Source organism: Mustela lutreola, chromosome 1, assembly GCF_030435805.1.
Source record: "Mustela lutreola isolate mMusLut2 chromosome 1, mMusLut2.pri, whole genome shotgun sequence".
Classification (NCBI taxonomy): Eukaryota; Metazoa; Chordata; class Mammalia; order Carnivora; family Mustelidae; genus Mustela; species Mustela lutreola.
In genome coordinates this window covers 284,763,208-284,789,395 of record NC_081290.1, presented here as the reverse complement: position 1 = coordinate 284,789,395, position 26,188 = coordinate 284,763,208, and the positions used below count along the sequence as shown (strand labels likewise).

At 49.4% G+C, this 26,188-nt stretch overlaps 1 protein-coding gene across 4 annotated transcripts in view; it reads right to left on the bottom strand.

Annotated features, from left to right (window-relative positions):
* The window catches only part of KDM2A (lysine demethylase 2A), a 115,060-nt gene extending 107,428 nt beyond the window's left edge, over positions 1–7,632 (bottom strand). The window contains exons 1-2 of one of the 4 annotated variants that reach the window (XM_059148781.1): positions 7,530–7,632; positions 5,296–5,418 (exon numbers count right to left, since the gene is read on the bottom strand). In XM_059148781.1, the coding sequence (XP_059004764.1) occupies positions 5,296–5,337 (42 nt within the window). In that variant the 5' untranslated portion in view covers positions 5,338–5,418; positions 7,530–7,632. Of the gene's footprint in view, positions 1–5,295; positions 5,425–5,932; positions 6,312–6,622; positions 7,040–7,529 lie in introns of those variants that run through there. The other 3 variants (XM_059148775.1, XM_059148791.1, XM_059148799.1) reach the window with 3 other exon arrangements.
* Between the last annotated feature and the right edge of the window lie 18,556 nt (positions 7,633–26,188).

Genomic DNA, 26,188 nt, shown 5'->3' with positions numbered 1-26,188 from the left:
AGAAAAGTATTTATCAGGGCTTTCAACAAAATCAACAGATACTTATCAAGCACTTTCTGTGTTGTAGATGGAATACTTTCTCTTTTTTTGAAGCTACTTATTGAGCACTTTCTGTGTGTCAGGCATTATTTGAAGCATCCAGTATATACCATAAACAAAACAAACTCCCAACTCTCAAGGAGCTTACACTCCAATGGAGACGCACAAACAAAACAAACAAGTATGATAATGACTAGTGCTCAGCAAAATAAAACAAGAGAAAGTGATAGGGCTTAAATACAGTCCTCATTATGGGTCCCCAAAATGCAGCTTACTATGGAAAACTGATGCATAAGAATAAAGAATTAGTTCCCTCATTATCTGCATTTTGAATCACCCAAAAACGGGCAACAAGTTTTTCCTACATCTCCAGGAAGGAGGCTGCAACACTCAGAACAATGTACTCCTCTACCATCACAGACTGAAGGTTAAATCTAATTAAATAATTATAAATAAACAAATTCAACAATTTAGACCATCTATAACTTTTTTCCAGTTGTTAACAAGATGACACTTTCAAGATACGGAAAATATGGCTTAAAAAAAGAAGGATTTCATTTTGCCAAGTCCATTCCTGGTCAGAAAGACCTTACTTAGAGTGGGATCATTCAAAGTGGGACTGTTTATAAAAGGGATAGTCTGGTAAATACTACTGAATCTTGGAGGACAATCTGTAAGGGTAATCCAAAGAATGGTGAAAATATCATTATGGCTTCAATGCCCCCAGTTTCTTAAAAAAGATAAATGATTTAGCTATTTCAAAGAAAAACATATGTAAGAAATAAACAGCATTGAACATCTAACAGTATAATAACACCCTTTAGAAAATCTCTTATCTCATCATCAACATTGACAATCAGGAATTCTCAAGAAAAATCAACATCTCCTTCATATAAGATTCCGTAACTTCTCTTACCCTGAAGTATACTGTCTTCACTTTCTTTTACATTGGTTCAGGTGTCCGTTTATTTCTACAATTGCCTTTGGCAGGAGCCAGTGAATTTTTCCATACTAAATGTAATGATATGTATAATATATTATACAAGTTGAGGACACATAGTCCAGTGTATTAAAATAAATAACAAGGCGCCTGGGTGGCTCAGTGGGTTAAGCCTCTGCCTTCCGCTCAGGTCATAATCTCAGGATCCTGGAATCAAGCCCCACATCGGGCTCTCTGCTCGGAAGGGAGCCTGCTTTCCCCCCTCTCTCTGCCTGCCTCTCTGCCTACTTGTGAACTCTGTCAAATAAATAAATAAAATCTTTAAAAATAAATAAATAAATACCAAAGGTATCTTTTCCATTAAAAATGAAAAAAGTCTCTAATTAAAACGATACTACGTAGCATATAAATGGTATTCAGATGCATGCTATTTTGCCCTTGATTTTTTTTTTTTTTTAAAAGATTTTATTTATTTATTTATTTGACAGAGAGAAATCACAAGTAGATGGAGAGGCAGGCAAAGAGAGAGAGAGAGAGAGAAGCAGGCTCCCTGCTGAGCAGAGCCCGATGCGGGACTCGATCCCAGGACCCTGAGATCATGACCGGAGCCGAAGGCAGCGGCTTAACCCACTGAGCCACCCAGGCGACCTGCCCTTGATTTTCTATGCAATTAAGGATTACTCAGAATTGGTATGATTTCAAAAACCTAAAAGATCATCAATTATAATTGCTAAGGATCTAACTAACATCTTAGATAAAGTAACTGTAAGACATTATGCTGAATATTCCCTACAAATCAATACTTAATATACATGGTCAGAAACAAACAACTAAAACTACTCCAACACTTTGGCTACCGAAATAAAATGCAGAAAAAAAGAAGTTCCATCTTTAGTACTCGTCAATATTTCTCAAAAAAGTCCTCCATCTAAATTTACTAGAAATACAGAAATAAATAATCTTCACCTCAGGACAATCAAACATCCACCCATCACCAAAGCTGAAGCTTCTACCCCTCTCACTTGAATACCCTTTCTAGGTACATCATCGTGCCTTAGAGATCTGTCTGGCTTTGTTCTAGGAATCCATATACAAAATGACTCATCTTCTCATTAAAGAACAAAACTATGTCTTGCTTAAGAATAGTCAAACATCATTCATTTCCCACATTGCAAAACAAGCATTCTAGTTCCAGAAAGTAGAGCTTATGCCCCAAATCTATACATATACACCATCTTCAAAGGTACAATTCTCTTCCATATGTAATAGTAAAGTTTAGCAAGAGGCAAGCCATTTTTTTAAACTAGCTATTTCTGACTTTAATTACCTGTCACAAAATTGATATAAACATATCAAAATTTACCAAATTCAGCCTGTGCACTTGAAATAGCTATCTCAGTAAAAAGCATTAAAATGACTTACTCAATTTTTAACAGTAGTCTTACTAGTAAGAATACAACTTTTCTTTCAATAAAATCATTCTGAAATGAGTCTGGACTCAGACTTTTTTTTTTTTTAGATTTTATTTATTTGACAGAGAGAGAGATCACAAGTAGGCAGAGAGGCAGGCAGAGAGGGAAGGGGAAGCAGGCTCCCCGCTGAGCAGAAAGCCCAATGCTAGATGCTGCAGGGCTCGATCCCAGGACCCCGAGACCATGATATGAGCCAAAGGCAGAGGCTTAACGCACCGACCGACAAAGGCACCCTTGGACTAGGACTTGTAATACTGATATTGTCTCTCGAAAGGCTATTTTAGAGGCGTATCATAAGGGATGACCATTTAGGTTTTGTCCCTTAAAACAACATGGAAGTAACATTTAGTAAAACTAAAATCAATGTACCAAGTAACCCATTTCAATTCGACAAATATATATTGCATGAGGCCACACAAATTTTAATCAGTAAGCTAAGTAAACCTGTCATTTGTCTCTCTTTCAAACTTTGTGTTTTATGGCCAATACCTGCAAAACAAAGTAAGTTCTATACTTTGACCTACTTTAAAGACAGACACAGTGTTTAAAAACTACTAACTACTATAAAAATTAGCCATTATAGTAGTCTTAAAATTCCTCAAATGAGATCTAACTTAACCAATGTAACATGAGGACTCACCACAGAGACAAACATTAAAAGTCTAATAGGCAAACTTTTCACTCGAATAAACTGCCACTATGCTCTCAAATCAAAAAAGTTACGTTACAGGGGCACCTGGGTGGTTCAGTGGATTAGGCCTCTGCCTTCAGCTCAGGTCATGGTCTCGGGGTCCTGGGATGGAGCCCCGCATCGGGCTCTCTGCTCAGTGGGGAGGGGAGCCTACCTCCCCCTCTCCCTCTGCCTGCCTCTCTGCCTACTTGTGATCTCTGTCAAATAAATGAATGAAATCCTAAAAAAAAAGAAAAAAAAAGTTATGTTACAGAAGTAATTTACACTTCAGATGTAATTCTGTCATGTAATCTTAGAAAAAGACATCAGTCACCCTAAACTTCAGAATTATTACCCAAAATTCCAAGATTCCCCCAAATATCTGATGCCCTCTCATACAACACATGAACCAAAAACAAAATATGCTAGATATGGAAAGGGTTAATGTGTGCAACAGGTAGCAATCACTTTACAATTAAAAAAAAAAAATCTTACCAGGACAAAAGTCACAGATTCCCTGGATTTCTACCACTACCTTCCTATTTTGTTAAAAAATGTGAACTTTTTCTGGCTGAATGAAAAGCTCATCCTTTGAAAGACTGGATCCCAAGATCCAAGATCCTTCAAGTATTTACATAACAGCTCAACAATTCTGCAAGTCTGACATGATAAAAATGATTCCCCATATAGCTGGGAATAACCACCTGGGAAGAGAACTCTACAGCATCCTCTTTCTTCTCCTATGGTCCCAAAGAAAAGTTTAAGGAATGTCAAAACAAGCACCCAAAATTTCACTACTGACATACGTAGTTTATTTCTGAAAGTAAAAGAATAAGAGTTTATTTCTAAAAGTTAAAGAACTGGGACACCTGGGTGGCTCAGTGGGTGAAGGCGCTGCCTTCAGCTCAGGTCATGATCCCAGGGTCCTGGGATCGAGTCCCACATCAGGCTCCTTGCTCAGCAGGGAGCTTGCCTCTCTCTCCGCCTCTGCCTGCCTCTCTGCCTGCTTGTGTGCTTTCTCTTTCTTTCTGACAAACAAATAAATAAATAAAATCTTTAAATAAATAAATAAAAGTTAAAGAACTATATTCTCAATACATGCTTTAAGAGACTAGGCAAATCTCTGGAATAAGGCTTGCCAGAACATACATTCCTGCTGGATATACTTGAACTCCACACCTTTCTAACAGTCACGTTTAAACAAAGTAGCCTTTTCTCAAAAAGAGTGGAGATCATCAGAAAATGATTACAGAATCAGTCTGTTTTCCTCCAAACTCAGTCTAAAATGCAGAGCCAAAGAAAACCACCATAAATTCCTTTAGTAATCTTTTAGGTCTCTCAGTTCACCAAATTTCACATAATACAGACAATTCTTTGGCTTTCCCCATACCTTACTCTAAAGATACAAATGCAAATTTCTGAAATGAATATATGGTGAAAATATTAATAAAGTTCTCTTTGACTAGGGGATACAAAAACCAAATTTTTAAACTCCAATAGGGAAACACTGAGAGGAAAGTAGGGCTTAAAGAAAGAAATATTCATATGCACATACAAGCAAATTCCCTCCAAACCATTACTAAGTAAAAATTTCTTTCAACATGATGTATCTTCATACTTCCTTCCCAAAATACAAAATATAGAACTTCTGGTATTCTACCCTTTCTCAATCAATCCCCACCAACCCTCTAAACCTATCAGTGTTACTTGTGTTAAAAATAAAAATAAAATCCATAGTTCTACCCCCCAGATCAAAGCCACAATCCTGACATACCATAATCTATAAAAATGATACAGAACTATCCTTTCTCAGTTTTGTCCCTAAAATTTACATTCTAATCTAACTTAGATTACAGTGTCAGTATTGCAAAATTAGTAATCCCTGTCACAATGTAATCCACAAAATCCTTTGATTTACAACAGTTTCTATAGAAGTTAAGGCTACATACAAGTCCGTTTCCAAACAGGATGAATATTAAGGCTCTAACTACTTGGCCTAAAAACCAAATGAGATATTAATACACCATCTCTCCTCTGGTATACAGAAAAGCCACCTGGAAAGTTTTAATCACAGTAGGTTCACAAATGGAGACAAAACAGTTATTGTACTTCAAAATTGAAAAAAAAAAAAAAGAGAGAGAGAGAGAGAGAAAAAGAGAGAATAAAATACTAACCAGTCTCTGGCTGTAACGAATCCTTTCTTCTTCGGGTTCCATCTCTCACTCTTCTGTTGAAATTACTGTGAAGAAACCACTCCAGGGCTGCCTTCCTCTTCCTTGGGAACCAGGTTTACAACACTAAAGAATAAGGATAGAAGCAAAGATGAGAACTCATCCCCAAACTCAAGCTTTCTTTTCACAGGAGGGGGATTTAAGATGTGTGTAAGTTAAAGGCTCTCTGACAAATCTGGTTCCTCCTGGTCAGTTCGGGACCCCTCTGCTCTGGGGCAAGTGTTCCCCTGCCACGACCAACATTAATCACATTACAACTGTCTGAGGCCTAGGCAAAAGGAGATGATGTTGGTTTCAGTTCCTTGTGGATGGGCCACACACCACTGTTTCTTCCCCACAGGATTACAATAAGCCAGCCTCCCCTTGATGGCAGCAGTGGCAAAAAAAAGAAAGGGGGGGGGGGGGACTTTTATCTGTAGAGAACTGACCAGGTGAAGCGGGCACTGAACAAATCCAGATCCCAACCAAATTAGCTCTCTCTCACGGGTAATTAGAAACTAAAAGGAAAAAAGGGCAGACTATGATTTAAAAAAAAAAAAAAAATCAGGATAAAGAAAGATTCCAAAACAATTTCCCATACCCCTCTAGGAAAGCCTCACACAATCGTCGCCTTCCTTCCTAGAGTCCCTGGATCTTTTCATTCCCAAACCAACACTCCACCCCAACACAAGATGTAACTCTGAAACAAATTCAAGAGAGTTGCAAATCAGGGACAAAAATCACATTAGATCTTTTTGAATAAAGTAATAAAATGACCGAATCCATCTACAGAAATAAGTAAAATACAGCTTTCCAAAAATTATGACCGAACTGCGCGAGGGTCGAGCGGTAATACCAAGAAAGGTTTTTTCTTTTTTTCTAAATATTCTCAAGGATAATGGCTTCCATAGGGAATGCAGATATTTTTTTTTTTTCCTTTTTGCAACTACATTACAGCCACGTTAATAGCATCCTTTCAAAACTGCTACGAGACCAAAGGACCCAATGACACAGTTTGCAAGAGCAGTTCGTGGCGGAGCCCTCCTAGAGGAAGCCCTTGTCCCAAGTCGGGAGGAAAAGAAACCGTGTTTGCACCCCTGGGCGAGGACCGCCGGGGACTGAAAGCAGCCAGGGCCGGAGAGGAAAAATGGCAAATCTCGCTGGGCCCCCCGAAGGTAAGGCGCTTCAATCGTTCACCCATCGGAAAAAGAAATAGAAACTTTACATTAAGACTTCAGATAACACGGTGAACCAAACTTCCAGGGGGAAGGCCTAGGAGGGGGAATCTCACCGGGGATTTTGCTCGTGAGTTCTTGTCCAAGTGAGAAGTAAAAGATTCCAAAAACTGAGAGGAAAAATTAAATCCCAAACGTCGTCTTCGTTTTTTTTCCGTGGATCAACCCAGTATCCAGAGAGGGTCAGAGCGACCCGGAAAAAGAGGAAACAGTTGCTGAATCAAACCTCCTCTTCAAGCTTCGGAGACCGGGAGTCGGAGGCGTCAGGAGAGGGGAGCGCGACCCCTCGGCGCCGAGCCCGGGGCGCCCCCGCCTCCCCCGGGCCAGCGGTCAGCAGCCCGTGCCCGAACCCCGGGCCAGCCCCGGCCGCGGGGAGCGCCCTCTTCGCTGTGCCCTCGGCGAGCAGCCGCCCGGCCGCCTCCGGATCCCAGGAGCGGCGGCCGATCAGCTGAGACCGGCCGGCCCGAGGCTCCCCGCGCCGCCCCGGCCCCCCGGAACGCGGGCCCCGGCCCCGGGGGGCGGAGAGGGCGGGAGCGGCGCGGCGCGCCGGGCTGGGGGCCCGGACTCCCCTCGCGTCTCCCCCTCAGCCCGGGCTCCGCGCTGCGGGACGAGCCCCCGGCTACTCCCCAGTCGCAGAGGAGGGATTCCGGGGGATGGGCCCCCTGGCGTTGCCCCTCCTCCCGGAGCGCCCCCTGCCCAGGATAGACGGAGCGGCGACAGGCCCAGCCGCTGGGAAGGTGCTCTGCGAGCCGCAGCCGCCGCCGCCGCCGCCGCTGCCGCCGGGGAGGGGTGTTGTTTCCCTCACACAGGAGGAGCCGCTGAAGCAGCCGCCGCCATTTTGAACCCGTCAGACTCTCACATACACACAGCTCTCCGCGGCGCACTGCGCAGGCGCCGCCCCCCCACCCCTCCTCCGGCTCGCCTCCACCCCCACCCCCCTTCAAGCCTCCCTTCGTTTCTTACCGCTCTCCCGGGCGCACGTGAACGCGCACGCGTCACTCCCCTCTAACGCGGACACTCCGCGGCGCGCGCACGCGCGGATGCGTCGGCCTCGAATCGCCCGCGCCCGGCGACGCCGACGCGGCTCCCCGCCCCCCTTCGCGTCAGCCTGCCCGCCCTCCCGCCGGCCCACCGCCCCCGCTCCCCCCAGGGCCTTCTTCCTGGGCTCGGGCCCGACCCGCTGCTCGCGCCTGCGCGCAGACCGGGATCCTCCTCCGCGCGCCCTCCCCTCCCACACGCCCTCGCTCGAACACACACACACTTCGCCTCTGTGACCCCGCCCCTCGCCGGCCAGCTGCGGCGGCGGCCCTCCCCCACCTCTCCCGGGAGGGTGGTGACCCCCCGACCCCCCACAAAGCACAACAACCCCCCCAAGCAGAAGGGAGAAGCGCCCCGTTCCCCTTCAACCGCCCTTTGCCCCAGTCGGCCCTTCACAGTCACACAACCTGAAGGCCGGATGGCCTGGGCCAGAGCGGCCGTTGCCCGCCTGAAAGCCGGGTCTCCCGGGGTCAGGCTGCTGGGCCGGGCCGGTCCGAGCTCGGCCCCGTGTTCGGGCCTGCCCAGGGCGAGGGGACGCCCCTTCCCCCGGTTGCCCTCCCCTCGCCCTCCGGCCGCTGGGCCGAGGGCGGCCTGCCCGCCATCCCCGGGCAGGCCCCAGCGCCCCCCGCCGCGGGGCCCGTTCGCCCACGGCTCGGGGGGCTCCTCGGTGCAGCGGCTCGGCCCCGCCTCACCCACTCCTCGCCGCTCCGAAGGGGCAGGAAACGGGAGTAGCATGTCTGTCCTGGGCTCGGCTCCCCCGGGGGAGCTCCGGGCGCTTGACAAGGGCGTCCACAGGTACCAGGCGCGGGAGTGGTCTCCGCGACGGCCCGGGGGCGGCGGCGGCCGGCGCGCCCACTGCGGGCCCGAGGCGCCCGGGGAGGTGGCCCCGCAAGCCCCCGCTCCTCGGCCACGCTCAGGTTTCCGCAGCGCCGGTGCCCCCGGCGCCCCGGGTGGGACGTGACCCCGCCCCCGGCGAGTCGGGGCGCCCCACACGGAGGGGTGCGCGGATCGCCCCCAGTCCCTGGGCCAACCCCGCCGCCCCGGGCCGCGGCGGGCGCGGGAGGCCCGGCTGGGAAGATGTCTCCTCTCGGTGCGCGCAGCTTCGCGCGAGGGTCAGCGACGGGGCAGCGGCCGCCCGAGCCGCGCCTGCCCTGCCCACGAACGGGCTCCCGCGGCTCGACAGCTGCCCGACGGGCTAGCAGGCTGGGGACGTCGACGGAGCTCGGCCAGAGGTATCTGAGCAGCGCCATGCGAGCAGCCCAACCGCGATCAGGGCATTTCCCCAGCCAATCTCGTGCTTTGGGGCCCGTTTAAATTATAAATCCCATAAAGGACCGTGGCTTGGGCGTTACGCATCCGGGTCGCCACTCTCGGCTTCGCTAAGGTCTCGCTGAGAGGTGTCACCCAGATCTTTTTCTCCCTGCCTTGGGTTCCTACTCTTTAACCTCTGATCCTGGGAGCCAGGAATGCAGGAGAGGGGAAAGAATATGGAGTGAATCATGTAACTTCTTTAAACGACCTTCCGCTCTTTCAGGAAGACCGATGGAGAAAGACAATTGAAATAAAGATCGCTTCTGTTTCTATCACAACTCTGGATTTGAACTCGAGGGTAAAGGCACTACGTACACCTGAGGTAGTAGTATTTATTACCACAGGGTGTTTTTCCACATGCACATGTTGGGAGTTTTAAAAATGTTCTCTGTTTCACAGCATCCTTGGGAGTCAAGCTAATGCGCCTGGTAGTATTGTACTCATTTTAAAGATAGACAACCGAAGTACAGAAAGGTTAAACAGCTTGCCTAATTACTGGAACAGAGAGGAGTCCAGCCGTCTTCGAGAGCCGACCGCAACATCTCCCAACAACAAAACCAGGTTCGTTAGTGCTCTTGTGGTGATGAGCCCCGTGCGATGTGTAGAACCCCACAATCCCTGTGCTCTACTCCTGAAACTAATCTACACCGTATGTTAACTCGAATTAAAATTTAAAAATTTGAGAAAAAAAAATGATTTGTTGATATGTTCTTACTTCTTGCGTTCCAGTCACTGGAAAATGGTCTTTATTCTCATACCATTTTTGTTCAGACTTCATGGATTTTCAGGGGCACTGTTGTGAAGATCTTCACCAAAACCTTCTCAGGTCTAAAGCCTTTTTAAGTCTTCGGACTACAGTAAAATATATTTTAAAAGCAGCAGAGGCAACTGGATGTCTGCAGGTATAGAAAAAGGCAGCAGCTTGTTTTAAGAGAAAGACTTTCGCCATTGTCAGATTAAGCAAGTGTTAGGCCTCATTGCTATTTGCAAAATAAATGGCTTTATTTACTTCCCACCTGTCCTTATAACCCACGCTTGGGGGCAAAGAGAAGGAGAAGGGGTTCTCGAAATAGCTCAACTTGGTCTTGCCCTTTTCCTTAAGGTCCCGAGCCTCTCAAGTTGTTAACCTTCAACCCTGAGTGTGAGTTCCTCACCTTCAGCCAATGCCTCCTATAGATTTAACCCAGGTAGGTATGCTGGGAGGAAATCTAAGAAGATTCTATGGGCAGTTGACAAGGAAGAGAGGAAAATGGAGCTCAGAGACATTAGGGATGAGGAGGACAGAAAGGCTAGGAGCTAGAAAGGGAAAGAGAACACAACTTGGAACAGTACTGCAAGTAAAGGTTTGTCAGAATGCAACCAGCTCTTTTCCAGTCGAAAGCCGTTTGTTAACTAGTCTGGATGGGGGGGTGGATGGATGATAGTATTTAAAAAGATATACACGATGGGCTTGCGCCTGGGTGGCTCAGTTGGTCAAGCAACTGCCTTTGGCTCCGGTCATGATCCCAGAGTCCGCATAGATCTCCCAGCTCCACGGGGAGTCTGCTTCTTCCTCTGACCTTCTCCCCTCTCATGCTCTCTATCTCTCTCAAGTAAATTAACAAAATCTTTTAAAAAATGATATACATACACAATGGGTTTTCCACAGGCAATCTTTGTTAGTATTTGAAAGCAGATGTGCGGGGTAAGTTAAGAGATAGTCAGGTAGCAATGATGCCCCCAAAATCACAATTGGCAAGTGTGTGTTTTGAAGCTCACTGCTTTGCCCTAAAAGAGACATTTTCAAGAATAAAGCTTGGGGGTGCCTGGGTGGCTCAGTTGGTTAAGCAGCTGCCTTTGGCTCCCATCATGATCCTAAAGTCCTGGGAAGGAGTCCCACATCGGGTTCCCCGCTCCATGGGGAGTCTGCTGCTCCCACGACCTTCTCCTCTCTTGTGCTCTCTGTCACTGTCTCTCTGTCAAATAAATAAAATCTTTTTTTTTTTTTTTAAGATTTTATTTATTTATTTGACAGAGAGAAATCACAAGTAGGCAGAGAGGCAGGCAGAGAGAGAGGAAGGGAAGCAGGCCCCCTGCTGAGCAGAGAACCCGATGTGGGACTCGATCCCAGGACCCTGGAATCATGACCTGAGCCGAAGGCAGCAGCTTAACCCACTGAGCCACCCAGGCGTCCCAAATAAATAAAATCTTTAAAAAAAAAAAAAAAAAAAGAATAAAGCTTGGGTGATTCCCCAAGAAGGACACGAGTACCATGAAACTATATGGCTTCAACTGTGACTGCAGGGAGAGGCAGAGTAGTGGATGGGAAGAAGGAAAGAAAGGTGCCTTCTAGAAACACCGAGGAGAGGATCCCTGGCTGGAATACGCTGGCACCTAATAAGATATTAATAAATATCTGCCTTCTTGAGCAAAGCTGACACCCAACAAATGGTAAGAGTCAAAGTCCAGATCACCTGCTTCTTTTGGGAGACTTTAGTGGGTAGAAGGAGAACTGTATAGTCTCTTCAACCAAATCAAACTATTTCTAATTTCTCTGCACCCCTTAAAAGTTAAGGAGGAAGTAGGGATGTCCCAAACAGTGGAAGTCTAAACCAAAATAGAGAAGTTTGTTTTGAAGATGCCCCTGGGGTAGCATAACCAGTGGTTAAAAAGCTTTGACGTCAGAGACTAAATTACCAGCTCTTTGATCCTAATGAACTCCTCAAAGCCTCCATTTTTCATCTATGAAGTGGGAAAATGCCTAACGCTCAAATGAGTAATGTTTTAAAGCTCAATGTCTAGCACATAATAGTCTCCAATTATGAGCATTTACTATGTTTCTGACTTCCAGTTTTACTATGTTTCTGACTTCTAGTTTTAAGGAAAGTTTTGAGTAAAGATGCTTCAATGTTTAGGTAAATTGACATGGAGTGCAAGTAGTCACTTAGAGCTTCTCTTTCCCTTTCTAGCTCCTAGCCTTTCTTTCCTCCCCACCCCCGATGTCTCTGATCTCCATTTTCCTCTCTTCCTGGATTCTGTGTCTCCGTCATCATCACGTCCCTCCTGAGGTCTCTTTTACGCATCCATTTGGAGCCCTCAAGCACATACTTTGTACTCCTGCTAATCATTTCCTGAACATCTCCCTCTACCTCCTTCCACTAGACTGTAAGTTCTTCCAAGACAGGAGTCAGGCCACATTCGAATCCATCAAAAACCTTCCAAAATCAATATCACATACTTAACGGTGTCAACCTTAGGAAAGGTTAAGAAGAAAAAATGTGCTGGGTGATTGTGGGTTTTCAGGGATTAGAAAGCTTTCTTTTGAGGATGGAAGTAAAATCTGAAGTGATCAGGAGGAAAAAACGGAAGCCAGAAAAGCCCTGAGGATTGTCGTAGTATTGAACGTGACTAGCACATGAGATTCTTGTAAGTTTCGTGGAGCGCTGTTGATCCGTTCTGCAGGACTATGGGACCACAGCTCTCCCTGGCCCAATGCCTCCTTGCTGCCATTTTTTTTCTGGGCATATAGCCTGCCTTTGTGCGGACCTGCCTCTCCTGACGTGAGGGGCTGACTTCCGCTGCGAGGGCAGCTCCAGCAGCATCTGGGAACTGCCTGCTCCTTTTAGCCACCTTGCTTTCCCCCTCGGGGCGAGGCCACCATCACTTCCACTTCTAAAAGGGAGGACTCCCCTGCGTTTTCCAGGGGTGGGTCTTCAAAAATGCTAAGCCCTGTGCCTCACCACGCTTGGGCTTCGTTGGGGGCTCTTTTTGGCACCCTGGGGTTTCCAGGTCTGTTTGCAACCTTATGCTTGTTCACTGGCTAAGCTGATGAGAGCTTATAGTGTTGCAGCAGCATCCCCAAGGGGCTAGTTACCTAAACACTTGGGCCTGTTCCTGGATCTGCCTAGTGGGTCTGATCTTTGCCCATCTTCTATAAGAACATCCCCTACCTTTTATTAGCTTTGGCTAAGTCTAGTCCTTCTTCGGCCCCTTTATGAGAGGTTCTTACCAGTTCTTACCAGTATGTTATTATCCAGGCCCTTAACCTATCAGGAACCCCGTTCTCTCTTTAATAAAACAGAGATAACAACTCCTGCCCTGTTTCCTGCTGGGATTATTGTGGAATCAAACGGAAAAATGCACACAAACACCCTATGGACGCTAGAAGACAACACGTTTAGATGGGATTGCTGGTTCTCCTCTTTCTTCTCATTTCTCTTTTTTCCTACATGAAGAATTTGTTTTGCTACTGAGTACCCTTGTGGTCAACACTAAATGGAGCGCTAAGATGGAGACAGGAGATCTGAAAAATTAGAAAGCTTGGCTTTTACCCTTGGACACTCCACATCATGGAGGACATACTGGGAAGACTTGACTTGCTTAGAGAAAAATCATCATTATAGTCAATCACCAGACGATTGTGTAGACAGCAGGAATTGGAGAGAGAATTCCACTTGGATGTGGACCCCAGGGGAGAGGAAAAGTTGCACATTTTTGTTCATGTTCATTGGTATATCCCCAGTGCCTCAAACAGTGCCAGGCTTGGCTGGCACTAATCTGTCCCTGTTTATTGACTCCATGAATAATGTAGCATACTGGTGCTTTTGAGATACGGGAGGGCTTTGAACCTCTGCACAAGTAGGCTTGGTTTGGACAGAGAGGCACATAGGTTCCGGAAGCAATGGGTTGATGGAACAGCACTTGTTGGAGGTGAACTGTTCTTACAGTTGTCCCTTCAGCCAGAATAGAGCTGATGGAACCCAAAACCCCTACTGGGAGGTAAGGATGCAGATCTTAGGGCAAGTGCTTTGCTCTCTTTACTCCAGGTTCTCTTGTGATCTAGTCCTTCGGTTTCACTGATCTCTACCGCCTCCGGTTTCTGGGTGCTGTCTTCAGAGTCCACATCAGAAGCACAGCTTTCAATGTGATATTATGAGCTTAATATCGCCAGTCAACTTTTTTCCCCCCGAATGCCTCTAATTACATTGTTCGTAATATTGGACGTGTGTAATTTTCAAATGACGATCTTCTTTTTTCCCCCCAAATGCTTGCTAAATATTTAAACTCTGAAATGTATTCACTTGTCTTTTTCTTTCTGGCTAGATCTATTTTCACAATCCCTGGGGGAACCACAAGAAAATATTGACTGCATTTAAGGTGAGATTTTCATGTTGTATTTTTTGCAATTATACTTGATTTGCCACCCAGCTTGGGGTTCATGTTTTGATTTTGTCACAATTACTAGTTCTGCTTCTACAGTTGATCTAGTTATTGTCTCGTTGGTGAGTTGCGTGTCCTTAGTAAACTTTCTATCTCTGTATAATTTATTGGTTTGAGGAAAGTGGGAGACACTATATGTCTATGCCTTAGTCTTTATTATTGAAACTGATTACAAGATTTACCAATATCCAAGCTTTTAATAAACATGTTTATAATGGTGAAGGCTTATGTTTTGCATAAAGGTTAGTATTTTCCATAGCCCCAGTACTCATTTACTATTCCTTTTTCCTTTTTAAAGATTTTCATTTATTGGGGCACCTGGGTGCCTCAGTGGGTTAAAGCCTCTGCCTTGGGGATCGAGCCCCGCATCAGGCTCTCTGCTCAGCGGAGAGCCTGCTTCTCCCTCTCTCTCTCTGCCTGCCTGCCTGCCTAATTATGATCTCTGTCTGTCAAATAAATAAATAAAATCTTTTTAAAAAGGATTTTTCATTTATTTATTTGAGAGAGAGAGAGCACGCTCCAGAGAGAATGAGTAGGGGGGAGGAGTTGTGGGAGAGAGAGAAGCAGACTCCCTGCTGAGCTGGGAGCCCAAGGCTGAGCTCAATCAGGTTCCTGATCATGACCTGAGCCAAAGGCAGTTGCTTAACCGACTGAGCCACCCAGGCACCCCCATTTACTATTTCCTATATTTCATGCATTTTTGTAGTCAACCAATTCAGAAAAGTGGGCATATCGAATTCTCAAGTCCAGCTTGCTGGGAGATAAATATAGAATCTGCAATGTCTTCTTTTTTCTGAATCTACATTATTCCTCTTGAAGGGACCATATTTCTTCCTCTCTATATGCCTTTTAAGTTGCTCTTGAATACACAGGCATGTAATTTGGCTGCTATCGATAGAGCAATGCCCCTCATTTCCAATACCGTCTCCTCATTCTCAAGGGCACTTCTGATGAACCCCGCTGCCCACTGTCTCACATTTGATTGGATCTCCGTATGACCATTAGGGTCAGCAACCAAAAAATACGGGCCAGTTTTTAACTCCCTGCTGGGTCCTCGAGATTTTAAAGTCTAAAACTTGGCTCTTGCCCTCAAGGAGCTTCCTGTTTAAAGAGAAAAGGGGGTGGTGGCGCCTGGGTGGCTCAGTGAGTTAAAGCCTCTGCCTTCAGCTAAGGTCATGATCCCAGGACCCTGGGATGGAGCCCTACATCATCGCATCATCGGGCTCTCTGCTCAGTAGGGAGCCTGCTTCCCTTCCTCTCTCTCTGCCTGCCTCTCTGCCTACTTGTGATCTCTGTCTTTCAAATAAATAAATCTTTTTTTTTTTTTTAAAAGGAGAGAGAAAGGGGGAAGAAATGAACTACGTCAAAACTGCCAGCAGCAGGGCAGGGCTGGGCGAGAGAAAAGTGGGGAGTAAGTATTTCTAGACATTTCCGGAGCTGCAGCCGTATTCTTGTCTCTTTCCTAGGACTTGCTGGTGCATTTACTTGATGCTGCACTAACTTCTCTCTTATAGTCTGTTAGAGCCTCATCTCTGAGGGGACATTAGCATTGAATCACAAAATCTTAGAGCTGGCATGGAGCTTCGAGGTCATCTAATCCCACCCACTCATTTTAAAAACTGGCAGTCTGAGACCCCAAGATGTTTAACAGCTTGGCCAAGGTCATGCAGCTAGTTTAGTAATGAAATTGGAACTATAAACCATGTCTTCTGATAGTTGCTTTTTCTGCTGCTACTCAAATAGATGGCAGTTTTAATCATCGGACCCAACATCATTCATTCATTCGTTCCTCCCCCAGAGAGCGCGCCAGCCTGTGCAGGACACTGTGCTTGGCACTGGGGTTAATTGCAACATGGTGTGCATGAGACCCACATTGTGTGGGGGCCAGGGCCTGGGGGGTCCAGTGACCATGTAAATTAGCCTCCAAACTGAGACCCTTTGAAACAGTGAAAGTGGACACCAGGGTGGCTCAGTCAGTTAAGTGTTTGCCTTTGGCTCAGGTCATGATCCCGAGGTCTTGGGATAGAGTCCCACATCAGGCTCCTTGTTCAGTGGGGAGCCTGCTTCTCCCTCTACCCCTTCCCCCCACCCCCACTTGTGATCTCTCTCTCACTCTCTCTCTCTCTCTCTCTCAGATAAATAAATAAAACCTTAAAAAAAAAAAAAAGAAACAGCAAAATGGTCTAATAATAGTGGTATGTACATCAGGTATAAACTAGGACAAGTGCCATCATGGACATCGGGTCTTTGCAGGATATATGCAGTCTGTATAGGATACCGTGAGGGCACAAAGGTGGGAGGGGTCGATTCTACTGTGGGGGGAGGGGTGCTCAGTCCCGAAAGGCTTCTTGGAGGAGGTGATGCTTGCAAGTTACTGGGGCTGTGATATTAACCAAGAAAACAATGGGGGAAAAGCATTTCCTATGTCTGGCATGCCCTGGACACAGCAAGACAGCCAGCAAAAGGAAGAATTCCTATCCTGAGGACCTCTCCCACCATATTCAGCCAGCAGATAGGGGCAAAGTGACCCCCAGTCTCCCTTGGATCCCAGCAGGTATTTGGTCCTCCCAACAGCAAATATTTACTGAGGATCCACTAGGTAGCAGGCAGTCCCTGGGAATACTGCAGACATGATAGGCAGGGTCTGGTGTGTGGTCTGGCAGGGACCCTGGAGATGCGCAGATTGTATTCCCAGTCCAGCTGCATCATGCAGTGAACACGTCACATCACTCAAGCCACGGAGCTCTTGGGGGTTCTGTTTCCTCACCTGCAAAATGGGGACTAGTCTGTCCTCATAAGGTGGCTGTCATAGGATCTAAACGGGTTAACAGTCCCCTGGAACATAGGAAGCGCTCTACGTGTTTGTGAAACAAAACCGAGCTCACAGTTAGTCAGGAGAACCACAGCAAATTAATTCCTGGCAAAATTGTATAAAGAAAATAGGAAGAAAAAGAAGGAAATAGGAAGGCTTCTCTGAGGTAGTGACATTGGAGTTGAGATCGTATAACAGAAAGGAATGTTCTGGGGAAAGGGAACTGCTTGAGTGGGTGCAGGAGTCCGTGTACTGAGAAAGCCACGGACCAGAGGGGCAGAGGTGGAGACTGGAGCGAGATGGCGTCAGAGTGGCCAGGCTGGGCCATATGGAGCTTGCCACAGGCTGGGAGTATACTCTTAGGGCCGGGGCAGCCCACAGTGGTTGTGGACGCAAGGAGATGACAAGGTCAAGTTTATGTTTCAGAAAGAACTCTCATGCAAAAGCAGAGTGCTGGAGAGAAAATTCAGGTGTTCCGTGGATCGCTTTGAGAGAATTGGAGGGCATGGCCTCAGCAGTAGGTCTGGTATGGAGAGGCGAGAGGGGAGGTCGAGGACAACCTCCACAGGGTCTGGTCACACACGGGACTGTGTGGGAAGTGAGGCAGAGGGAGGGGCCGCCGACCCCCTCCCCAAGGAGGGAATCCAGGAGAAGCAGGGGCGGGGCCAAGAGGATGGGATGAGACTGGGGCTCCGCTGGGGGGCTGGAATGGAGAAGGGTCTGCACCCAGACCCTGGGAGGCACGAGACAGCCCGCTGAAAGTGCAGGAGACCAGAACTGCAAACGGTACCCAGCCCTTTGAAGATGCTCGGTTACTGCTTCCAGAGTGAATCAATGTAGGAAGTGGCAAGCAACGGAAGAGGAGCCCTTGAAAACAGCGGAGAAGGAAAGACCAGAGAGGTAGGACCCAAAGAAGGAAAGCAGCATGGGGAGGGGGCAAGTGGGGGGGGGGGCTCCTACGCAGCTGGAAGCCCACCCCAGGGTGGGGAACCCTTATGACATCACCTTTGACACCAGTGTCAGCGCAGATGGGGGTGGGAGGGGTGGGGTGAGAACCCGACAAGCCGAGATCGAATGGGAAGAAAAGAGGTCAAGTGTCTCTCCTTCCCTCATAGAACTCTGCTCTGGAGACAAGAGCAGAGGGAAGACAGGATGGGGAGTGGGGGTTGGGATGGGAAGGAAACGAGCTTGTTTGGGGGATGGAGAAGACAGGGCGCTAGATTTTGGAGCTCCAGTCCCTTTCTGACAGAAGCCAAATCTTACTGCTCTGAACTTCCTGGGAGGGAGAACGGGGTGGATTTGGGAAGCAAGGGGTGCTTGCGGGCGCCCTGCCTCCTGTGACCACTGGTCATGCCAGAGGTCAGTGAGGAAGGAGAGCTTGGAAGAGTCCAAAGCAGGCCACGATGGCTCCAGCAGACCAATAAACAAGTGTTTCTGCCTCCCTCCTCCTTCTCTCCCACCATTGCCCCCCGGACGTTCTGCAAGGCCTGGCCTTCAGCTTTCAGCTCGTCCTTCTCTCCAAGTTCTCATTTATTCTCCTAACATTGAATATCATCTCAGTGGGGGCGACTCCCGCTGCTACTGCAGCCCTGACCTTCCCACACCATCTGGCCAGCAACCTCGCGGTTGGAGTTTCCCTGGACTCCCCTGTGAGGAACGAGGTCTCCTCATGCTCCTTCCCTCCAGACCTGCTCAGGCTATGCTCTCTCCTCCAGGGCCCCCCTCCAGGGTCCTCAGTCACGTGCCCCAGGCCTTCCCGGCTGTCCCATGTAGATTCCGACAGCGCTGGAAACCACCCACCCAGTTTGGCATTGACTGCATGATCTTTTGGATTTTGAAAATCTCCAGGGAGGGGGCCTCATTGGCTCAGTGGGTTAAGCCCCAGCTTTTGGCTCAGGTCATGGTCTCAGGGTCCTGGGATGGAGCCCCGCACCCAGCCCCCTGCTCAGCAGGAAGCCTGCTTCCCCCTCTCTCTCCACCTGCCTCTCTGCCTACCTTTGATCCCTCTCTGCCAAATAAATAAGTAAATAAAATCTTTTAAAAAAAGAAAAAGAAAATCTCCAATGAGTGTGTCTCGTTTTCCCTCCTGGATAAGCCCCCTAAAGACTGGGGCTGTGTCCTGGTCTCCTCCAGTGCGTCTGGAATCAGCCCTCGAAAACAGCCGTTTCCTCACTAATGCTCATGGAGGTAATGAACGTGACAGGAGGCCCCTGGGTAAGGGCCAAAGGCACAGGAACCAGCTAGAGGGCCTGTGAGGAAAGTTGTGGAACTTGTGAAGTAACTCTCAGAAGACGACATCACAGGCACCAGGTATTGGCATCAGAGTGACAACGCAGATAGGACGAAGCGATGGAAGAGGACATTGAGTGACGTCGAAGGCCCAGCCAGCGGTGGAGGCGATGAGAGCGGAGGCCGCGCAAGGGGCCTGAGGAGAAGAGCGGCTGGTGAGTTAGCCTGGGAACAGGCTGGTTGCCGGCAGCCGTGCAAGGCTCTAGGAAGGGCTGTAGCCTATACTCAAGGCAAGAGATAGGGCACTTGTGGCCACCAGCTGGGAGCCATGTCAGCAGTTGCTAGAAGCCGGGAATGGGGGGGGTTGATGGCCGCAGACTAGACTGAGGTGGTGACGGAGGAATGGGAAGCGCGGAGAGCGGGCGAGAAAGACCAGTGTCTGGCAGAGGGCACGGAATGAGGAGGGTGGCGGTGACTCACAGGCTGAGCTTCGCCCTGTGCGTGGGAGGAAAGCCTGAGGAGAGGCTGGTGAACGCTGCGTTTCTTGGGGGTCCTTACCCAACTCCATTCAAAAGGGTTGGAGAGGCCTCTCCAGTAGTCTTAAGGGAGAGGAGTGGCGTCTCCCTTCTATGGAAGCTGAAGGCGCCGGCCCTGCTCACCTCCTCTTGGGGGTGGGGGGCTTGTGACTTAGGTGTGACCCGGCAGACCCTCTCTTTCAGGATGTCAATCCTGAACCAGGTGAAGCTCCCTGGCTTCCCACCAACCCAAATGTCGTCCTTCAGCCCCCAGTCAGTTCTGGGGCCAGCTCCCCCCGCCCCCCGCAGACATGCACACTTAGGTCAAATTCCTGGTCCGCTTTGGTTAGCCAGAGTCCCTTTCTGTTGCTTGCCACTAAGAACTCTGACTCAATCTGAGAGCTCAATCTCTGCCGACTAAAGGTTAAGGATGCTGCTGGATTCCGACGCAGATGTGGAGTCCAAGGAGGAATTCAGAAGAACCGCAGGTTGGTTCATGATTTTCGTTTCCTACGTGTCAGGTACTGTGTACCAGGGACGGGGGCGGGGGTGGGGGTGGAGGAAAGAGAAACGTGACAGGCTCTGGTCTTCACGTAAGCCGGTGCGTGTGTCTTCACTTGAGTTTACCCAGCAGCGAAACTCAGAACAAGGGTTCAAGTGCAAGTAGTTGATGAGGGAAGGGGTCCTAGGGAGCACTGATGGGGAGGTGGGGGAGTTAGACAAGGAAGAGAAGAAGGCCCACAGAAGGTGTGTCATCAAACAGCTACCCCAGTGAGCCACGGGAGCTCAGCCTGGCTGGGGCCTCTAGGAGATGGTGCAGAAGAGGCCTCACAGTTTCATTTAGCCACCAACTGCCATCTGTCATTGGTGGACAGTGGCCTCCAGAGGCCACGAGCTCCCCAGCCCTTTCACCGAGTTAGCAGCTGAAGCAGCCCTCGGGCAGAGACATAGAATGGGGCTCCTGGGAAGCCATGGGCGGGCCAGGCCACCCCTTCCAGGGCTGTGCAATGCAGTGCGGGGAGGGCTCTCTGGGTTCTCTGAGAGAGCTGGGGCACAGAGGTATGGTGGGCATTAGAGGAGAGCCGTCGGTTCGAGAGAAAACGTCCTTGGACCCAAGTGATTCCTTCACTGAGGCTCTCTAGGCCTGATGGGTTCTGAACATGAACTTGCCAATGTGGTAAAGGAAGGCCAGCTGGAAAGAGAACCTGCCGTGCCGAAGTCCCACCCCAGGAGGAGGCATCCTGATCAGCGGTAGCCTGCTTGGCTTAGAGGTGGGGGGAAGGAGGCCGGAGAGCGGAGGACCACCCCCCAATCCTCCTCGCCAGGCAGCAGCATCTCACCTGCCTCTCTGGCCTTCATTGGTGGCCAGAGGTGCCCTTTAAACTTTTATTGGGGTGCCTGGCTGGTTCTGCCGGTAGAGCATACGACTTTTGATCTCGGGGTCGTGAGTTCAAGCCCCACATTGAGTGCAGAGATTACTTAAATAAATACACTGAACAAAAAAATACAGGTGAGGTTGTGTTCCTGCTCTACAAACACCCAGAAGGCTGCGTGTGTTCCGTGGCAAGTGTGAATGAGACTCTCGGAGGGCTGCAGGGGATTCTCCCAGCAAAGTGAACTGGACGGGCAGGCCTGGGTGAAGGGCAGGAACAGGGCGACAAAGAACTTTCCCTGGGCGTCACTAGCTGGGGGCATGGCAAGTAGGGAGAGGGGCAGGCGCTGTGGCAGGCCAGGCGATGAGACAGGTGCACCTGCCAAGCAGAGGGGCCCAAGATGGGAGCCACTGTGTCAGGTGTGGGGGAGCACTAGGTTTGCAAAGGGTGAGGAAGACATGGCCCTTTCTCTGGAGCAGAAGTGCAGGCCAGGGGAGGAGATGAGAAAGGCCACAATAAATGAGGGAGGGAGGTGACCGCTGCTGGGGCAGGGCGTGGCAGCAGCCTGGGAGTGGAGGCGGATGCGGGAAGCAGAGTCCTATGGTCTGATCCTGCCATGGGAAGGCAAGCCCTGCTCCCACACCCGCACTCCCACACACTCCTGCCTCCCGCCAGCCCTCCGATCCGCCCCACGCCCAAGCCCCAGGGCACCTGCCTCCCCCATGCCCATGCCGGCAGTCCTGCCTGCCCACCACTCCTACCCCTTCCTCTCTCCTTGAAGGGTTCAGCAGCTTCTAGTTGTGCTGTGCTACAGCACTAGAATTATCAGCCAGAAAGTAACTCATGTCCATTGTCCTCTTTGACCTATGTTTGTGTCAGGATCCTGAGTCTCAGGCAGCAGCGGCCTCCATGTAGTCTCGGGGCCCAGACGGGGCTCGTAGTCCTGGGACAGACTGCGATCCTCTTGGACAAAGCCCTGAGCTGTCACAGCGTGGCTGTGCCGGGGGTTGACGCCGTGGCTCTTGGGGTCCTGAGTGATGTTCTAGATAAAGAGCTGCTCCTTACAGGGGCCCTTCTGGAGAGACTTCGGAGCACACAACTCATGCTTTATTTTGTCTCAGGAGTCCCCAAGGTGTGCGACAAGCGTGTTAAACTGAAGCTCTGCTCACTTCTGAGAGTCCCAGCCAGAAGCTCAAGTGTTTTCCCTTCCCTTCCTCTTCCTTCCTTCTTTCCTTTCTTCTTTTTAAAGATTTTATCTTTAACAGTCTCTTTTTTAAAAAGATTTTATTTATTTATTTGACAGATAGAGAGATCACAAGCAGGCAGAGCAGCAGGCAGAGGGAGAGGGAGAAGCAGGCTCTCTCCTGCGTAGGTAGCCTGATGCGGGGCTCGATCCCAGGTCCCTGGGATTATGACCGGAGCCAAAAGCAGCCGCTTAACCGACTGAGCCACTCAGGCACCCCTTTAAAGATTTTGTTTTCAAACAATCTCTACACCCAGTGTGGGGCTCGAACTCAGGACCCTGAGATCAAGAGTCGAGGCTCCACCAACTGAGCCAGGAGGCACCCCTAAGGTGCCTTTTCTGTAGCCCCCTCAGCGGCTGTGCCCAGTGGGCCAGGGGCTGGCAGGGGCTGCTGTCGAGCGCAGACAGCAGAGCGCGGCCCCAGCACGGGAAGGCCACTCCGTGTTCACAGGTGCAGTGACCCCCAGTCTCCCTTGGCTGCCAGCAGGCTCCCCCTGGAGCTCCGACGACAGGGGCGGACTCGGCTCTCTCCAGGCTGGGCGAGGAGGGAGCGCGGCAGGCAAGGCGGGCTAGCCCGCAGGAGTCCGGGCAGCTTTGTGGGACTGGGGCAGAGCGTCCTCTAGAGAGTGGATACATGGCTGTGGGACCTGGGCCCCTTCCCAAAGGGAGATTTGTCCTGAGTCCTGCCCACAGCTCGGAGTGACGGTGATGTTCTAGGTGTCCAGCGGGTACTTGGTGGGAGCTGACGGAGCAGCGTCAGGGGAAGGGGGCCAGGGTGACCTCCGAGCTGGAGGTGGGTCTTTGCTCCTTAGGGGAAGGTCTCAGTCCTGGCCCTGACTAGTTTTCAGCCCGGACATGCACCGCGGCATTCTCCAGCCCGCCTGTGATTCTCTGCCTGCTCTACCCTCAGCCCAGAGGCAAAAATTCTCCAGGGTCCCCCTGCCTGGTTTAGCTCCAGATTCTTCCCCTACCTCCACCACGACCCTCTATTCCGGGGCCCCGCCCCACACGCTGGTGACCACAGACCACCACCCTGTGAGGCTGGGCCGGGTAGAACTTGGGCCAGAGGCTTCGAGAGGCTCGGGCCGGGTGAGTGAGGGGTTTAGGGGTCCCCCGCTGACCGTGCACAGCTATGCCTCGTGCCCCAGCTGCCTTGGCCTCGGGACACAGGCCTTGTAATCTCCGCCTGCCCCGCAGGTTTTAATCCCTGCCATAATCCCTTCTGCTCACGGCGGAGCAGAGGGGCGGGAAGCTGGGCGGGTGAGCTTGGAGAGGGCTGGGTGGCTGTTCTGCCCAAAGACCTCAGGAGGCCCGTCTTGGACCATCCCAACCCGGGGTCCCTAGGGCAGGCGGTCAGCCCAGGGGCAAGGTCATACTCGGGGGCTCTGAACTGAGTTCGTCTGGGCCAGAGTACTTAGCTCTGGTTTGAAATGTGATAACTGACTGCTGTGTCCTGGCTTCCCGGGACTCCGAGGGTCAGTGAATTTGGGCTTGGGCAGACAAGTCCCCAAGAGCAACAACGTGTGAGCGAGCCCATCAGGGGCTGTTTACACTTCTATTGTCAGAGGCTGGCGTCTGTTTGTTTAAACCCCAGGAGGTCTTCCCTGGCTCTTTTGGGTCTCGGCTTCGGCTCAGAACTCGAATTTCACAAGTCTGCACAAATCGCACTCAGTTATCCGTCTTGCCCAGAGGTGGGGCCTTCAGGCTTTGAGAGCCCACGTGCATTTAATGAACATTAAAGGCCTCCAAGGGAGGCCCCGGGGCACTTCGCTAAGCCTAGGGAACCTGCCCTCAGCCCTTTTGCCATCCAGACACCGGTGGAGGTACACGGTTTCAGCTTTGACAGTTGTCCTTAGAGGTTCTCAGCTGAAGGATCATGGGGTCCTTCCCCAGCATAGACAATAGGATGTCCGATCAACACAAGATTTCTCCTCGAAAATCTAAGAAACTGTCACAGCCAGAGGAGTCTCAGGAGACGTGACCATCAAATGTAGTATCTCGTGTCCTGGAAGGGATTCCGGGACCAAAAAACATTAGGAAGAAAGTAAGGAACTCTATAGAACACCCCTAGTAATAGGCCAATACTGATACATTATTAACTAAAGTTTATGCCTTCTATAGAGTTCCTTACTTTCTTCGAGTGTTTTTTTTTTTTTCCCCTTCGAGTGTTTTTGATGACCTTCACAGTTTTTTTTTTTTTTTTAAGATTTTATTTATTTATTTGACAGACAGAGATCACAAGCAGGCAGAGAGGCAGGCAGAGAGAGAGATAGAGAAAGAGGGAAGCAGGCTTCCTGCGGAGCAGAGAGCCCGATGCGGGGCTCCATCCCAGGACCCTGAGATCATGACCCGAGCCGAAGGCAGCAGCCCAAACCACTGAGCCACCCAGGCGCCCCGACCTTCACAGTTTTTTTTTTTTTTTTAAAGATTTTATTTATTTATTTGTCAGAGAGAGAGAGAGTGAGAGCGAGCACAGGCAGACAGAGTGGAAGGCAGAGGCAGAGGGAGAAGCAGGCTCCCTACGGAGCAAGGAGCCCGATGTGGGACTCGATCCCAGGACGCTGGGATCATGACCTGAGCCGAAGGCAGCTGCTTAACCAGCTGAGCCACCCAGGCGTCCCACCTTCACAGTTTTGAGGAGGACCTGCCGGGTAGTTTGTAGAATGTCCCTCAGCAGCGGTTTGTCTGCAGTTTTTCTCCTAATTAAATAGGGGCTCAGTCGGTGGAGCGGGTGACTCTTAATCTCAGGGAGGTGGGTTTGAGTCCCACATTGGGCATAGAGATTACTTAAAATTAAGATATTTAAAAATAAATAAAATAAAAGGGGCACCTGGGTGGCTCATTTGATCTGCCCTCTGCTCAGGTCATGATCCTGAGGTCTTGGGATCAAGCCCTACTTCAGGCTCCCTGCTCAGTGGGGAGCCTGCTCCCCTCTGCTCGTGCTCTCTTACTCTCTATCAAATGAATAAAATCTTTAGGGGCACCTGGGTGGCTCAGTCAGTTAAGCACCTGCCTTCTGCTCAGGTCATGATCCCAGGGTCAGACAGATGCCATACTGGCACTTTGATAGAGTTTCCTGTAGACAACAGAGTAGGGTTTAGGGGCAAGAAGACCTTGAACCCTGTCCTTCCCGGCCAGCCCTGTGTGATCTTGGGTGGGTCCCCTAACCTTTCTCCTTACCTGAGCATGGGGGTGTGGGGTGCATGGAGGAGGCGGGGGGCCACTGAGTAGTTGCACTACTGATAGCAGGGCTCCTACTTAAATAGAACATGTTTTTTGTTTTGTTTCATTTGGTGCCCAACCCCCAGGTGTGAACCAGCACTTGTTTTTAAGTAAGTGTTCTTATTTTCATTTCTTATGAAATAAGTTTTCCAAAGTAAAACTAGGAACAATGCAAAAAAATGTGCAGCAGCAGTTAGGCTTTTAAAAACTTACTAGAGGGGCACCTGGGTGGTTCAGTGGGTTAAAGCCTCTGCTTTCGGCTCAGGTCATGATCTCAGGGTCCTGGGATCAAGCCCCACTCAGCAGGGAGCCTGCTTCCTTCTCTCTCTCTCTGCCTGCCTCTCTGCCTACTTGTGATCTCTGTCTGTCAAATAAATAAAATCTTTAAAAAAAAATTATTAGAATATTCACTAGAGGAAATAACATCCAGCCACTAAAAATTATATTTACCTAAACGCATCATGATACACTGGATTGGATCTTGGAACAGAGAAGAGAAGTTTGTGAAAAAGCGAGTGAGACCCGAGTAAGGTCCAGAGTGAACTGTGTTAATGTTAATTTCTTAGTTTTGATAAATGAGAGTTAACATTAGGGGAAGCCAGGTGAAGAGTTTATGGGGAATTGATATACTATTTTTGTAATTCCTGTTTAAATCTGAGATTATTCCAAAAATAATTTTT